This window comes from Ornithorhynchus anatinus, chromosome 16 (genome assembly GCF_004115215.2).
Source record: "Ornithorhynchus anatinus isolate Pmale09 chromosome 16, mOrnAna1.pri.v4, whole genome shotgun sequence".
In the NCBI taxonomy this organism is placed as follows: domain Eukaryota; kingdom Metazoa; phylum Chordata; class Mammalia; order Monotremata; family Ornithorhynchidae; genus Ornithorhynchus; species Ornithorhynchus anatinus.
In genome coordinates, this window is record NC_041743.1 from 6,500,065 (window position 1) to 6,517,634 (window position 17,570).

The 17,570-nt window shown below is 39.9% G+C and overlaps 1 protein-coding gene across 4 annotated transcripts in view; it reads left to right on the forward strand.

The window, feature by feature from the left end:
- Positions 1–17,570, forward strand: part of RABGAP1L (RAB GTPase activating protein 1 like) — a 409,469-nt gene that overhangs the window by 130,352 nt on the left and 261,547 nt on the right. For all 4 annotated transcript variants that reach the window (XM_029080877.1, XM_029080879.2, XM_029080878.1 and 1 more), the window contains one exon: positions 31–181. In XM_029080877.1, the coding sequence (XP_028936710.1) occupies positions 31–181 (151 nt within the window). The remainder of the gene's footprint in view (positions 1–30; positions 182–17,570) is intronic.

Below are 17,570 nucleotides of genomic sequence, written 5' to 3' on the forward strand. Positions count from 1 at the left end.
GGCAAACTGTTTATATCCTTGTTTTCTCAGGCACAATAACCTTGGTGTGCGGCCAAAAGGGCTATCTACTTTGGTGAAGAGTGGAGTCCCAGAAGCCTTAAGGGCAGAGGTATGGCAGCTACTTGCAGGATGCCATGACAACCAAGCAATGCTGGATAAATACCGACTTCTCATCACAAAGGTAAGAATCATTTTTCATTTTGTGCTCGTAGGAGAACTTATAAAAGGAATTCATTTAGCTTGGTCCCAAAGTAGCACCTGGGTTTTGCGTTGTGCTTCTAAATGTGATTGGAATTGTGATGAATAGATTTTGTCCTCTATCATGACCTCTCGCTAGATGGTCACGAACAGTGTACCCCAGTTGTCTCTTTGCATTTCAGTCCTCGGGCTTTGTTTTTCAATTTGTGACATTTTCTAACAACTGTGTACTATAGCTAATGAAATTGTATTATTTAGATTTTAAGTGTTAACTATCACACTTTTAACATTTATTAAATTCATATAAACCCAGATTCACATGCACACCATAAAGCTTTACTTATAACAGCCTGCTAGAGAAATGCAGATGGCTTAAACAGGAAAGGTAATTAAAGTGCTTTATCTTTAGAATTGGCTAAATAAATAGGTGACAAAATTCATTCATTCAGATATTTATTGAGCGCTTACTGTGTGCAGAGCACTGTACTAAACTTTTGTGAGAGTACAGTATAACACTAAACAGTCACATTCCCGCTCTGTAGTTGGTCCTTGGAGAACCCGTCAATCCCCCTCAAATCCTTTTATTCATTCATTCAATAGTATTTATTGAGCGCTTACTATGTGCAGAGCACTGTACTAAGCGCTTGGGATGAACAAGTCGGCAACAGATAGAGACAGTCCCTGCCGTTTGACGGGCTTACAGTCTAATCGGGGGAGACGGACAGACAAGAACAATGGCACTAAACAGCGTCAAGGGGAAGAACATCTCGTAAAAACAATGGCAACTAAATAGAATCAAGGCGATGTACAATTCATTAACAAAATAAATAGGGTAACGAAAATATATACAGTTGAGCGGACGGGTACAGTGCTGTGGGGATGGGAAGGGAGAGGTGGAGGAGCAGAGGGAAAAGGGGAAAATGAGGCTTTAGCTGCGGAGAGGTAAAGGGGGGATGGCAGAGGGAGTAGAGGGGGAAGAGGAGCTCAGTCTGGGAAGGCCTCTTGGAGGAGGTGATTTTTAAGTAAGGTTTTGAAGAGGGAAAGAGAATCAGTTTGGCGGAGGTGAGGAGGGAGGGCGTTCCAGGACCGCGGGAGGACGTGACCCAGGGGTCGACGGCGGGATAGGCGAGACCGAGGGACGGCGAGGAGGTGGGCAGCAGAGGAGCGGAGCGTGCGGGGTGGGCGGTAGAAAGAGAGAAGGGAGGAGAGGTAGGAAGGGGCAAGGTGATGGAGAGCCTTGAAGCCTAGAGTGAGGAGTTTTTGTTTGGAGCGGAGGTCGATAGGCAACCACTGGAGTTGTTTAAGAAGGGGAGTGACATGCCCAGATCGTTTCTGCAGGAAGATGAGCCGGGCAGCGGAGTGAAGAATAGACCGGAGCGGGGCGAGAGAGGAGGAAGGGAGGTCAGAGAGAAGGCTGACACAGTAGTCTAGCCGGGATATAACGAAGGCTTTTAGCAGCCTTCTAGATTATAAGCACCTTGTGGGCAGGGAACATGTCTACCAAATCTGTTTTATTATACTCTCTCAAGCTTTTAGTACAGTGCTCTGCACACAATAAGCGCTCAAAAAATGCAATTGATTGATCAGTTGATTGATTGCCGTAATGATGTTGGCCAGCTCTGATCTGGTCCCAGTAGCTTAATAAAGGCAGTAAATTCTGACTGCATTTTCATTCTTGTCATATTCTTCAAATATAGTTTTTAATCTGCTTGATCTTGATTGTCTCCCTCCCGATATACTGAATTTTATTATCTTAAGTCTTCATCTGAGGTCTTATGTATTTCAAGTATACTGTCAACTGAACAGTCTAAGTGGCTTCTGCATTTTCAGAGAAGACTTTTTCCCCCAGTATTTTGAACTCTATAGGAGAAGTTCATCTTTGGGTGGTGGAATTTAAATTTTTCTCCCGATGTATTAATTTCATCTAAAGAGAGAACAACTTCTAAGTAGAAATAAGTGATTTTAAAAGGCTTTTTAAATGAAAAGCCTTGCTCTTTATGCATCTGCATTTCCTCTTAATCCCTTCAAGAGATAAAATGTTCATATGGAGATTATATGCTTGGATACTTCATCTCAGATTTAAAAAGAATAAATACATTTGACGGTAGTTATTGCAGTAGGTCCCTGTCTTTTGAAGGGGACCTAAATAATGGGGATCTAGACTGTAAACCCTTTGAGAGTGTCTACCAACTCTCTTGTATTATACCATCCCAAACACTTATTACAGTGCTCTGCTATATACAGTAAGCTCTCAGTAAATGCCATTGATTGATAGGCTCTAAATAATGAGAAATATCAGTGAGGTCTTGACTGAATTGCTTGTATTTCAGTAGCTGAGATGTGTTATGGATGGTTTTAAGCTTGAACATGTATTTATCGGTAAACAAAGAAGTAGGCATCGTTAACTAATTGCCAAGGAGTTAACTATCAGCAAAGGTTTAGATTGGCGAACAGTGTGTAATTTTAGGTAACTTAAATCAATGGGGTTCCCACATTCAGTTTATGGATTAGTGGCAGAATAAAATGTGTAATTTTATTTTCACCGTTAACAATGCAGTTATAGCAAAAACAGCATTTTAATATAAGCAGTGTTACAACCTACCACGGTGGTAGGTCATGTTCAAGTCACAATATTCAATGGGAGGAAGTTCAGAGATGGGTTTAGTTGCAGCCCAGCTTTTCTCTGGAGAAAAGAGGTGAATTTCTTTTCATGGGAGAGGGGAGGTGTGGGGGGATGGTCATCGATACTGTCCTGTAAAAATCAATTATTTGCCTGTTTAATGCAGACTCTTCATTTTTGGGCCAGGAAAGGGTATGTGTGCTAGAGAAATGGAACTTAGTAATCACTAAAAGAAAAGAGAGTACAAGAGCATGGAAGGTTACAGGAAATGGTGGCCGCAGTCCTGGCAGCTCTTGGGTGGCCATGCCAGATGATAATGTTCAGTTCCAGTCTCGTTTACAGAGTGAGGAGGAGGAAAAGGGGAATTATCTAGGGCAGTTCACAATGTAGTTTGGCTTAAATATTGAAAGCTAATTAACTTTGTAAAAGTTCCACAAATTCCACAAAATGGAGAGGGAAGGAGAAATAATAGGAAATAAAATTGGGAGAAGGGGAAGATACAATTCAGAAAGCAACTCATGATCCTTCACAAGGCGTGGCCAGTGCCCTTTTGGTACTTATCAATTCTTTCCATGGACAGGCCTCTCTTAATATCCTGGTTGAAGGGATTAAGAACAGGGCTAAAGAAATTAAAGAATCCTCAGAACATTTTGCAGTCCATTTTGGGAGAGAAAGGGAAGGGTGATTATCTTTGGAACCTGTTCACTGTATTTATTTATGGCTGTTGTTGAGATGTTAAAAGTTTTAAAAATGTGTGCAGCACTGTTTTAAGGGCAGGGAAAGATATTCAGTTTTTCCATAACACTTGTTTTCACAACTTGTTTTAAATAGAACATTGTTAGAGAATCAGGGAATGTGCATCTGTCCAGATAGAATATTAGTGTGATGTTGGAAGATGTGCTTCTTTGTACTTGCATGACATCAGTCATGGCCACCATGTTTTCCATTAAACTGAAAGCTCCTTGAGGACAGGTCTCTTGTCTACTACTACTAATAATGATTGTGGTATTTGTTAAGCATTTACTCTGTGCCAGACACTCTTCTAAGCTCTGGGGTAGTTGCAAGGTATCGGATTCGTCACAATCCCTGTCCTACATAGGACCCACAGTCTTAATCCCCATTTTACAGATGAGGGACTGAAGCACAGAGAAATAATGGGACTTGCTCAAGGTCCCACAGCGGACAAATGCTGGTCAGGATTAGAACCGCTGTCCTCCTGACTCCAAGGCCCGTGCTCTTTCCACCAAGCCACGCTAGTGCTCTGTACAGAGTACTCAGTCAGTAAATGGTTGGGATAGACTGATTTATCCAAGAAGCCTGTGAGGGAGGTCTTTTTGGAAACTCTGTTGTGTAGTACCATGAATTGTCAGATACATAATTTTATTCTGCCATCAAGGAGTGAGATTGTTCCCTCTTTTCCTCTATACAGCTCTTCCAGTCACTGCTTTGGCCACGGTTGTCTCTTGGACACCTCTCTCCCCTCCCCTTCCTTAGTTCCCCGACTGATCATTTATTTTTAGGAAACTATGAAGATACCCTTCCCCAAACCCACAGCCAGTACTGGACACTAAGTATGTGTTAGCTGAGAGCAAGTAAGTCTTGCAAAATTATAAGTAGATAGTCTTTAACGTCAGAATTACATTGTGAAAAATATTGGTCGAGAGCGCAAATGATTACTCTGTAAAGTTGACGTTGTCCCTTAAAAATTCTGCAACCTTTTTGAGCCCCGTAATGCAAGGAATGAGCTTCATTCCATTCATTTTTTACCAGGCTGATGGTGGAGCCCAAAAGTAAAACCAGCTTTCTTCCTTGTGATGCTTAATGACTTAAGAAAAATTTATTCCCTCATATATTCCCTCATAGCAGCAGATGACTGTTAATAAAATAGCTTAAGGAATATTTTTACTTGAAACATCCCTTGTAGATTGTAGGAGGATTTATTATAATCACATTACTAGTCATTTTGCTTGTAAATATGTCTAGTTAAGGGAATACCACAATTTTCATCTAGTAGAATGAAATGCTTACTGGATAGCTGTAATAATAATAATTTCTGAAGCATTATAAGTAGTTTTATATGATCAGCTTCTTATAAAGACATTAAAATGTGTACCTTATTAACTCAGATAAAATGGTTGATTTTTCTTTTATATGATTTGGTTTTTAGAAAAATTAATTTTAAGCTGTGTATAAGACAAATAAAACTTGACAGAAGGACACTGGCTTTCATCAGTAGGCAAGGCATTGCTTAATTACAATGCTCCTCTGTTCTGTGTCATCACCTTGTCTAGTTCTAAGAAATGAGCTTTTTGATAGAATGGGGTTATTCCAGCTGGGACTATACCATTGATATTTATAAAAGTCATGGGAAGATTCCTGCCCCAATACATTACTAATGTAGTCATAAACTCTAGAGTGCTTTCTTCTGCAAATTTAAAATGATGTATTTTTGTTTTTGTTTTTTTTTAGCCATCTTTCTTTTTCCCTGGAAGAGAATAAGATACACAGGGAATTGGGAGGAAGGACTTTATTATGATATATTTTGAATGTCTTGAAAATAGGCATGTGTCATAAGGAAAACAAACACATTTCAAAAAAATTATTGAAAATTTAATGTGAATGAAAGTTAATCATTTTTTTTCATTTTTTCTGTCTAAGGAAGATAGAAGCGTATCTTTTCCTGTGTATTCCTATTTGCTTTTCTGCAAGAGAGATAATCCTTTTTAGTCAGTCTTTTGTTTTTCTTAGACCCTAATCTCCTTTCTCATTTTCCATCAAGTTAGAGAGAAATGCAAACTACTAAATTATTCCACTCTTTTAAAATTATACTAATGTAAATCATTTTATTTAGATGTTACTTAATCTGTTGGCCAAAGATTCATCAGAAACCAGCGTTGTGGCCTCGAGGATATTGTGCTCACTTCTGTGATTCTCTGGTTTTATTAATCGTTAACATTTTCAGCAGCTTTGCCTTATTGGATGTTATGTTCCTCTCTTAGTAATTCTAATTTGTTCCATTCTTTAGTTCGGAATATTAATAGGAGTGAAGTGTCTGAAGGAAATGATGGTCCTTCCTAAGTTAACTTCATTGGCTTAATATGGAATCAGAGTGGGAGTGTTACCGCTCAGGAGGAAGTATTTTGAGGTTCTTTGATATCATTAGCTTCTCATAGTTCATTCAGTTGCACAGCATATTATTTCTGTAGCATTTCATATTTTTGAAGTGTTTTTACAATAATTTATTCATTAATCCTCACCTAATCTCTTTGGAGCTGGGTGGGCGGCAGTTATTATTGCTGATTTACAGCTGGAGGAACAAGAGACCAGAGGGGTTGACACTCATAAGGTTACACAGAGCGAGAAAAAGCTGGAATTAGACCCCATTTGCCTGTTCATTATCATTATTAGGGGAAAAAACCCCAACTTATTGAGCACCTAGTGGCTACACAGTGTACAGGCCCAAAATGGCTCCCCACGGCTTGACTTTCTTCCGTTTGCTTTTCTGTTTCAGTTTGTGCTTGGGGATAATAATGATTGTTAGGATCAGTTTGAGTACATACACTGATGTTCACTAGACCCTATAAGTTTTTTCTCTGGTATTTGTTAAGCTCTTACTATGTGCCAGGCACTGTACTAAGAGCTGGGTTAGATACAAGGTAATCAGGTTGGAAACAGTCCGTGTCCTACATGGGGCTCACGGTCTTAATTCTCATTTTTCAGATGAGGGAACTGAAGCACAGAGAAGTGAAATGACTTGCCTAAGGCCACACAGCAGACAAGTGGTGGTGCTGGAATTAGAACCCACGTCCTTATGACTCCCAGGCCCTACCTCGATCTTTGGAGCAAGTGGCATAGACTAGTGGATTGGGAATAAGATGGGAAGATTGCTGTTTAAGTTTCTATTGGGAAAAATGACTGCAAGCATTATTTGGTCCCTACTTATTTTAATAATAATGATGGCATTTGTTAAGCGCTTACAATGTGTCAAGCACAGCCCTCTCCTGTGGAACTTATTTCATGGTGCCCTTAAAATGGAAATTCAATGGTAAAATAAGTCCCCAAATAAATCCCATTGCAATTACTTTGAGAGCCCGATAACCAGGACTTTCAAGTTCTCCTCACCCTAGAAAGGCTCTGGAGGGCTGACTCTATGAGACCTTTCAAGATTTTGGCCCTGCTGTGAAATGCTTTGAACTACTTGGAAAAAGATGCCGTGTAAATTCGAATTGGTTTTTGTATTAATATTATGCAGGCACAAGTCCTATTGAAGTGTAAAATAATTCTTCCTTCATTAAGAACAGGCTGCTAAGTAATACCTGATTTAGTTAAGCCCTTTTTTATGGTATTTAAGTGCTTACTGTGTGTCAAACACTGTCCTGAGCGCTGGGATAGATACAAGTTAATTAGATTGGGCATAGTCCCTGTCCCGCATGGGACTCACAGTCCAAGTAAGGGATAGCAGGAGAACTGAGGCACAGAGCAGGGAATAAATGAGGTAACTGAGTCACAGAGAAGTTATGTGACTTGCCCAAGGTGACACAGCAAGCAATTGGCAGAGCCTAGGAGTTAGAGGAGCTACATCCTAATCTCAGTTGTGCCTCTTGTCTGCTGTGTGACCTTGGGCCAGTCATATAACTCCTCCATGCCTCAGTTTCCTCATCTATAAAATGGGGATTCAACACCTGTTCTCCCTCCTACTTAGATTGCAACCTCCATGTGGGATAGGGTCATGAGTGTATAGATCACTGGGAGAATTTCTTGCAGCTTTATACATTTTAACCGTGAAAATACGGTACTACTAGTATAAATAGATCCAACACCACAGGACCCTGCATTACGTCCTATTCCTCCATTTCAGACAGGCATTTCTGGAAATTGGGTCTTGGGCACAATGACCCACTGGTTCTTCTGCTTCTTTCTGCCATGAATAGCCCCTTTTGCCTCCGGTGGAAAATAAATTAAGCTTGTTGCTTACGGTGACAAGAGGATGCCAAGTTAACACCATGAGGAGAATCATCGTTCATCCCAGTGGCACAGTATAGTCGTGTGTTAAGTGTTCTGGGACTAATTAATCAGGAAAGGACTCTAATTAAAAAGGAAACTGCTCACCAGCTGCCGGCTCAGGCTGCTTTACAGAATGGCACTGTCTAGTTGGCTACTTGGCAACAATTTTGTCTCAAAATTTGATCTGTATATGGCACAGTTGAAAGAGGGCTAGTTGCGGTTCTCTCACAGAGTCTTCTTTGAGGCAGTCTATAAGGCTTACCAAAGCTTGGGTTATTTAGTGGTTGCCTTTCAGACTCCTTAATGATGCACAATCCATTAGAGTAAAAACAAGGATTTGTAGTTGAAATATTTCACTTATCCTTCAAGACCATCTAATGTACAGTAGTCTCCCCAACCTCCTATACTAAGTGAAAAGGCAGTGTCTTATGCTGAGCCTGGCCTGTTGGTGGATTCCAACTGCCCATCCCAATCCTCCCTTTTATGTTGTTCCATAAATCAATCTATCCTTCTGAGTCATCCCCAGTAGTTCCCTGGTGGCCGTAAGAACCCCAAGGTGAATCAATTTGCTAGATTTGATTAATGTAACAGATACAGAATCAGAACATTAGATTAACAAAAGCCCCATCCTGTCAGGCTTTACGTTTGAAAACTTAACCATTTCTATGCTCCTCACAGGAAAGTCATATGGAAATGCAAAATATAAAAAAAAAAATAAAATAGGCAATGATGTTTGGTTCCCAGTGTTCAAACCAGCTGTGATTAATTCTGGCCTTTTCTAGCAGTCTCTCCAGGGTTCAGGTTGCTCCCCAGCAGGAAAATAGGCACTTTGGGAGGAGCATCAACACATTTGAAACCAGTCTGTAATCACTGCCTCACTGTGGGTGCAGTGAATGCCACAGTTCACCAGTGCCCAAATAGACTGGAAAGAGTTAATGCTGCTCCCAAAGCACTTAAATTCCCACCCTGATATAACCATAACCACTGGTAGAAGGGGGACCGCTGCAATTACACACTTGTCTTTTGTAAACAAGATCAAAGAATTGTAGAAATGGTAGGGGAGAATTCCTAAGATGAGTAGTTGTACTTTGTGGTCTGGCTGTCCCATTTTTAGGTCAAACTTCTTTTCGTTCACTTTCCAGGATACATGCTGCCTCTCGTTTTGCTCAATTGAGCTAAAAGAGGTAGAAGTGAGTATCCTTCTATTGATCCTTATTCCTGTATTTTTAAGCCCAACACTTACTACACCAGAAAGTTAAGTTCTGATTCCCATGTCCAGTTGAGTCAAATTGAGAGAAAAGTGCTTAGTAAATAACTGATCACGTTCATCCGATACAATCTACTAAGTATCGTAGACAGTAGTAAACACTTGGGCTTTAGAATATATGAAAACCCATCTAGTTTAAAGGAAATAAAGAAAATGTAATTAATAGTACTCTGGGAATAACTGAGTCTAATGTTCCTTTGGGATACTATGAGAGGGAAATTATGGGAGTCATAATGTAGGTATTAATCGGGAAATTATTTCTACAGATTATTTCATGGAAATTATTTCTATGAAGATAATGAACATGCAGTTATTAGTTAACTGAACTAAATCCTTGAGCATGTGTCTAAGGTTGAATTAAAGGACATTGAATAAGCTTTTCATATGTTAAATTTGCTTTTTGGCATGTCTTAGTTAACATACTTATATTAAGAGTATTTTTTTATAATTCAGCTTCTCAAATAGAGAAATGATTGCTAAAGAAGTACTTTGTGCATTTTTATCTGATTGAGATCTATATATTTTATGCTGCTTTGTTTGCTCAGGCAGCTCACTAGTGAAAATTGGGCACACACCTTCTGTTATTTATGTTTCATTTGCCCAGGACAATTTTCCCAATTGGCGCTGCTGCTATCACTACCCGTTTACCCTTTAGTTTTAGTTCTAGTTGAAGTGGAGCTTTAAGGAACCCGGTGTAGCTTTTTGTTAAGACAAGGGGTGGGGTTTTGAGGGGGGGGAGATACATAATTAGCACTTTTCAAAATCAGTAGTCACAGAAGTGTTTATCTCTGACAAGTGTGGGTAGCAAGGAGAGATGATGAAATCCGAAGAAGTGTAATTCTCTAATACGCCCTCAATTAATACTTTGAATTCCCCCAAATGACTGGTATGAACAACACTGTGTGGGTTTCAGTGACTGCTTGACACTAAACCAGTTCTGGAAATTATTGTTGCCACGTAGGTCTTTGGTCCTACCTTTAGTCAGAGACTCTTTTGTTGCTTCTCAGTTTCTTTAAACTGCCAACTAATGTGGGACTCTGTGGCAGGCGCTGTCCCATTTTCCCTTTTATTTTTTGATAGACTAGACCTCCTTTAATTTAATTTAAAATTACCCTTAGATTTCCATGATTTCTTTGTGCATATAATGCCAAGATCCAGTTAAGAGAGGTTTCCAACTCAATGTGTTGCTTAGTTTCCAGACGGGTAACTGCGTTTGTATCGCCATGAATTCTATGTTAATTAATTGTCTGCCAGCTTTATTCTGAAGGCTGCCCCTGCCAGCAGATCTGACATTCCAAGTAGGAAAGCAGCATGAACATTATGAAGTGGACCCAGAAGATCACCTCAGCCTTTCCACATGCCTGAGTTGGATAAACTGTTACCAACAGTCTACTGACCCACATATCTTTGCAAAGTTTTTTTCTACATCATGGGAAACTATTTCTGAGATGGAGCAGCCGAAAACAGTTTTCTCATTTCCAGAGGTGATTGCGGGTGGATTCCTGCTCACCTCCCTTTCCACCCAACCTCTAGCACATGTTTTCTGTCATGGGATTTTTGTTTATTTTCCTCAGGAGCAACACTTGTGTTATTCTTGGACATTTAGTTTTAAAGAGCTTGGAGAGAGGTGGTGTTATCTTCCATGTCTATCTTGAATTGGGAATGCTCCCTTGCTTTGGGCCATAGGAGGATTTCATTTAGAACTCAAGCTTCTGGGAAATTGCAAGGATTTCTACACTCTGTAGTGATATCTAATCCCCTAGAACACCTTCTGGGTCAGTTAATTAATGCATTTATTAAACACTTAGTAGGAGCCAAGCACTGGGCTAAGTGGTGGACTAGAAGCAAGATGTTCAGGTTGGACAAAGTCCCTGTTCCTCATGGGACTCGATATTTAAGAAGTAGAGAAAGCTGGCATTTGGTCCCCATATGCAGGTTAACCAAATGATAGCAGGGATTTTCTCCTTCCCAGGTTGCCTGTACTTTGCAAAACTGTGAATTAGGAGGTAATATACAGCATATTATTTGGCAAATTTTTGTCTTTACTCTTTTTCACATTTGAGCTTGTACTAAATGGCGTATGGGGGGAAAAAAAAGAAAGATTTCAAATTTGAGGAGTCTAATTTAGGAAATTTCTTCTGGATTAAGAGTCATGACAGGTATATAACAAATCAATCTTAATTCTCACAAGAGCCAAAGGACCTCTATTTGCTCACAGTAAATGTTAAGAATTCTCTACAACTCTCGGAAAGTCTTGGTGTCCTTGATCATTCTTTCCTACTTTCTCTGCTGGAAATTGTTCTTTGTGCCAGTTGAGCCTTGTTTATCAGCAGAAGATGACCAGCAGAGTCTTTAAGAAGTACCATGTGCCTTTACTGTGAATTTTGAGCTAACTAATAAATGATGGTAAAAACCCTTTGCAGTGATAAAGTGCCATTTAAATGCTAAATAACATGCTTTGGGAGGAAAGTCTTTATAAATATTTATATTTAATAATTAGGTAATTTCACCTTTTTGCAAGTCTTTTGGAGGTGCCTCAACACCTCTTTTTTGAATACTTTAAGAACAGTGGGGCAGTCCTGTAAAGACTGGATGCTTTAAAAGCTAGGTCCTAGCCCATTCCCCCCCCCCCCCCCCCCACCAAACGCTCAAATCTATTTTTGGAAGAACTTCTGTAGCCACTTTCAGGCTTTTACAGCACAGAAGACTAGGGGAGACTGAGTTCTCATTGACTTTGGACTCAAATATGACATTCTTTGCCTTCTCCCTTTTGAACCAAAGAGATGAGAAGCCAGCATTTTTCAGCTCTCCTAAGACAAAGGTAAAGAATCTGTAAAGGAAGCTCCTTTAATTGGGGAAAGAACCGTGTCTCAGATTTCCAAGGAGAGTTTGAACCTAGCTAAAATTCCAGAAAGTAACCCTCACTCCCAGTATTACTCACCTCTATCTGGAATTGAACTTACATGTTCCCCTTCGTTACTAACTTACAAGCAAGAGGTTTTCAGAATTGCGAGTTGAAATAGTTTACTAAAGGTCAAGCGTTTGTTAAGGGGAAAGAATGCTCTCCTCTATGAAGCACAGTAATTGTTCTCCACATAAACTTTGGGGCCTTAAGGTGGGTAGAAACATTGTCGCATAGTCTTGTACTTTTCCATTGTGAACCTGACATTTGGAATCATTGGAATGCTGTGTAAAGAGTTACGATTTAACCTTTATTTGTTCCCTCAAGACAAAATCCTCACTCCCTTTCTTTAGTCAGCTAATTGATTTTCAAAAAGGAAGATACACATGAACCTGACATTGCTCTTACCTAACAAGGAGCTCTTACCCAATGTGCCAGTGCAACTGTGCACAGTTGTCAGATGTGGATACTAACATTAACCAGCTCTAAATCGAAGATGGGCAGCAGCTTTTTCTTAGTTCCTTTCACAGGAGGTAGAAAGGTGCTGGAAAAGGTGCCGAGTAATTTTAACCACATGACATGCAGTAATCTCCTTGAACTCACACCCATTCTGAAGTGTTTTATTGCTACTATGAAGTAAAAACAAGAATAAATGTCAGCTTTTAACACTTTTTTTATTGATTTGAATATAACATCATTCGCAGCAGATCATTATTTTGCATTTGTGCCCACAATTAGCACTTTACCGGAATGACTTTTAAAAGTTGGTTAAATGAATTCATTTCCTTTGAAATTTCTGGAAGGCGAGGGTCTGAAACAAGATAAAACAAAATTCAGATGGGTTTTCTATCAGTAATGAGAGTGGGAGAACAAAAACATACCAATTTGGCTACACCAATATCAAGTATGGCATGCACTTTCAGCCTCATTAGTAGTTTTCACAAGTCATTTGACCTACAAAATTTGCATTGGCCCTCCCCACAGTTTCCAATGTCATCTTATTCCTTTCTGTCCTTGACTGCCCTCCATCAACCTATCTGCCTAGACTATCCTAGACTGTCTGCCTACAGCAAATAGAGTTCCCCCTAAGCATGACCCATAAAAACCAAACCAGAAGGAAAATGGGAGAGCTAAAGGTGATGAGATTTCTTTTATGGCTACTGCCTGGTTTTCATTAGGCCTACTGTAATTTCCGTTAGCCCCTCCCTGAGCGTATGGGCCAGTGTCTGTCTTTGTGACTATATATAGTGCTGGCAACTAAACAGTTACCCTTAGTCTCAACTTGCTAAAATTTCCTAAGCATGGATTCCAAGAGGTAGAATGAGGATAATAGTAGCAATAATTGTGGTTTTTGTTAAGCACTTACTATGTGCTAAACTCTGTACTAACCACTGGGGTGGATACGAGTAAATTGGGTTGGACACAAGCCCTGTCCCACACAGGGCTCACAGTCTTAATCCCCATTTTACAGATGAGGTAACTGAGGTGCACAGAGGTGCGCAAGGCCACACAGCAGACAGAGAGCAGAGCAGGGATTAGAGCTCATGACCTTCTCACTCCAAGGCCCGTGCTCTATCCCCTAGGCCATCTTAATACTTGTCACCTACGCACCTTAATCAGAGCATGGCATTAGTACATTGACAAAGCATTTGGATCCTTTAGGAGATAAGGCAACAACATACAATAATTTTGAATTTTAAAATTATTATTTTTGCCCTAGGATAATTGATTTTATTTTATATGAACCTCAACTGGCAACACCACCTCATATAAAACTGATGCCATGGAATGTACTGACCCAGCAGTTGTCCAACATCCATTAAATGTCATTTCATTTGATAATCTTTACAGCTATTCCTAGTCTACTCTATGTCATGTCACAAAACTTAGTCAGACAGCTTTAAACTTTAAGGCTTCCTTAATGACATTTATCCATGGCAATATATTTATAAAATGTAAAGAAAAAGTGGACTTCTGTCACATTATTAATCCTGTAATCCCTTATCCAATTTTCTGCTACTCCTCCTTTTGTTAATGCCGGTTACATATTCAAATGGAAGCCCTGACACAAGCTAGTTAATTACATTTACAGATGCAGAGACATTTAGCCCACAGTATTGGCTAACCACTCCAAGTCCAATTTTAGATACTGTACCTGCCTACCCAGATTCATTTTATATGCACACGCCCACAGGGGGTCTGATGACAAATTATACTACTAACAACCTGCAATTTCGTAACAAAAAGTGTGTTGTCAGAAGAAATAGTTAAGGTAGTATCCTAAAGAAATAAGGTGCATTTGCTGATTTTTAAAGAGAAAGCTATGATTCTAATTTCTAATCAACATACGTTGTTTAATTTGTGGTTTGAATCAGTATGTCATCGTCTTTTGAATTTTAAGATGGAAAAATGTTTAGCCTATCAGTTAATTTAAAGATCCTTCACCAGTAAGCATTCACTTTCCAAGTACCTGTTACATTTCTTCGGAATAAATAACCGGTGAATCTTTTTTTGCAGGGTTTATAAGCAATATCCAGATGTGTGGGGCCATTGCAAAATTTTGTGGAATTTGGATTTTCCAGCTCTTAGTGACAGCCATCACTGTCCCTTCCCCCATCTTCTTTCTCCAGGAATAGCATGAATAATTTTAAGGGCAGAGTCAATATTCTGTGAGTATTTCCATTCACAGCTCCCTCTCTTCTTCTGGCGGCTTGCAGAGGAGTTTTATTCTTTCTGCAGTCCATAGTGACAGGTGTGGGGAAGGCCAAGCAGTGTATGGTTTGATCCTTTTTTTTTATGGCATTTGTTAAGCTCTTACTATGTGTCAGACACCGGGGGTGACACAAGATAATCAGGTGAGATACAGTCCCTGTCTCACTAAGGGCTCACAATTTTATCCCCATTTTGCAGATGAGATAACTGAGGCCCAGAGAAGTGAAGTGACTGGCCCAAGGTCACACAACAGATAAGCGGTAGAGTCGGGATTAGAGCCCAGGTTCTCTGACTCCCAGTCCCCTGCCCTTTCCTCCGTGCCATGCTGCTTGCCTTCTGTAGTTTGTAATTGGAAAGCTGGTTGAAAGTGAGGGGGGAAGTATTGCCCCTTCCAGAATAGTGGGGGCATCTTTGATATTACCTTACCTTGGGTTCCCACAATGCAAGATCCGCTTTAGTGTCAAGCCAGGGGCAGGTATTTGTTCTCGTTGACCTTTCTCATTTTTTTTAATGGTATTTTTAAAGGGCTTACTATGTGTGAAGCACTGCTGTAAGCACTGGGGTAAATACAAGATTATCAGTCCGGACACAGTCGCTGTCCCATGGGGGGCTCGGGGCTTAAGTCAGAGGGCGAATAGATACTGCGTTCCCATTTTACGGTTGAGGAAACCAAGGCACAGAGAAGTTAAGTGACTCGCCCAAGGTCACACAGCAGACAAGTGATGCAGGCGGGATTAGAACCCACATCCTCTGACTCCCACGCCCGTGCCATTTCCACTAAGCCCCGCTGCTTCTCTCCCTATCCTTAGTAGTTAACTGCAGGGCCCTCTGCATGAGGGAATAAGTATGGACAGAGCACCACTTACAGAACAGGCCATCTCTAAACATCCACTGAGCTCCCAATTACAGAACAGCGCATTTCTGCAAATCCATCCATCCATCTCCCTTCTTCTCCCTACCCCCTACTTCTCCCCACCTCCACCCCCAATAAACACACATAGGCACTTTACTTGCAGTTTGAAGCAGGGAAGGGAAAGTTGGCCAGATAATTACCTTAATACCTCTTAAATGATGTCTTGATTACCGATCTTTAGAGAACCAGTTCAGCTGTCAATGCTCTGTAGTTTATTCCTGAACCATCCCTATTGATTTCCAAGGTAACACAGAGAGAGCTATTTAACTTGTTCAAATTCTTCTACAATAAGGAGTTGAACAGCTTTTGTTTAAAAGCAATTTGAGATCAGAAGAAGATAAATATTTTCCTTTGAGTAAGTACAAAAGAGCATGTGCATGGCTAGATGAACATTTGGACAATGAACCGAATTCCCCATCTCATTATTTTTTCTCATCTTTGGGACCTTATAATTAGGATACATTTCAGCTGATATTGAGGACCGACATATTTGACTAGCTTCTTACCTACATGGCTTTTCTTGGCTTTTCCTCCCCCTTCACTCGACAGGACCTAGTTGAATTATCCTGTAAAATCTCTTGAATCAGTACAATAACTAGATCATTATAGTTCAGAAATAAGATATTTGGCTGCCTGCTGGAGTCCCATTTTTATAATGGAGCAAAATGAAGTGACATAGGGTGAACCCATCATTTGAAATGCATGAAGACCATTCATTATTAGAGTGTGAGGGTGAAATCCATACTGTGCCCAGAGCTGAAATATCTGACTCTATATTTAGAGTCTAAAGATAAGGCCTAGTGGAAAAAATCAGAGAACCTGGGTTCTAATCCTGGCTCTGCCACTTGCCTGCTGTATGACCTTGGGTAAGTCACTACACTTCTCTGTGCCTCAGTTTCCTCATCAATTAAAATTTTAAATTAAAAAAATGCTAATTCTTTCCTTCTATGTGCTCTGCACATAGTAAGCCTCATTAAATACTATTAAATGAATGAATGGCAGGATGGCTGTGAAGGCAGTCACCTTCCCAGCTCCCAAACCCTTTGGGGAATGAGACAAGGATCATAACCTGACCATCTCCAACTCTTGAGGGACAATGAAATAATTAAGGACCGTTTGGGGGTATGTTTTTGATTTATTAAAATAGTTCAGATAGAGAGGAAGAGCATTAAGATGTTTGGTCAGTCCAAAGGAAGGGTGTTCTTTATCAGAGGACGGGGCATTTTCAGAGAGTTGTGGAAAGGTGCAAAGGAAATAATGTACATCTTTAGGCATCCTAGTCACCCACACCAGTTCTATTTGACAGAAATACCTAAGAGGAGGAAACCAAAGAATGTTAAATTAAATATATGTGACTAGCCTTGCATGTTTGAGGATGAGTAGGGGAAGAGGTTGGATAATTTAGGGAAGAATGTCCTAACAGTAGACAGCTTTTCCTCAACATTCACAATAGAGCGAAGAAAAACAGTAAAATTGGAGGCAGGAGACAAGACTAAATTCAAGTTATCCTACTCCCAAAGCCCATGAAACTTGGCAGCTGCTGAGATATCAATACAAATGAAGTCTTCTGCCAAAGAAATGTGGATAGTGAGCAGTAAGAGACACTGATTAAAAAATATTTCAATTGTGTTATCCAAAAGAACTTTTCAAAATTTGGAGTTCAGACCTAGAGACATCTCATAAAGGCAAGAACATTTCAAGTTTGCTTCTGAAAATTGAGTCATAGATGTTATATTTCAAACCAGCTGAAGGTTTGATTATTCTACACTTGACTGCTTTTAAAATTCCAGTTGCTATAACAACTTTGATATTTCTTTATTATTTTTAGCACTTTAGTTGCCATAACAATAGCTTTTTAAAGTGTAGCAATTTATCTTTTATTTTTTTTTTCAGAAAAGACTCTTTCAATTAAAAATATATTTGAATCTAGGTTTTTCTCAAAATATGACCCTAT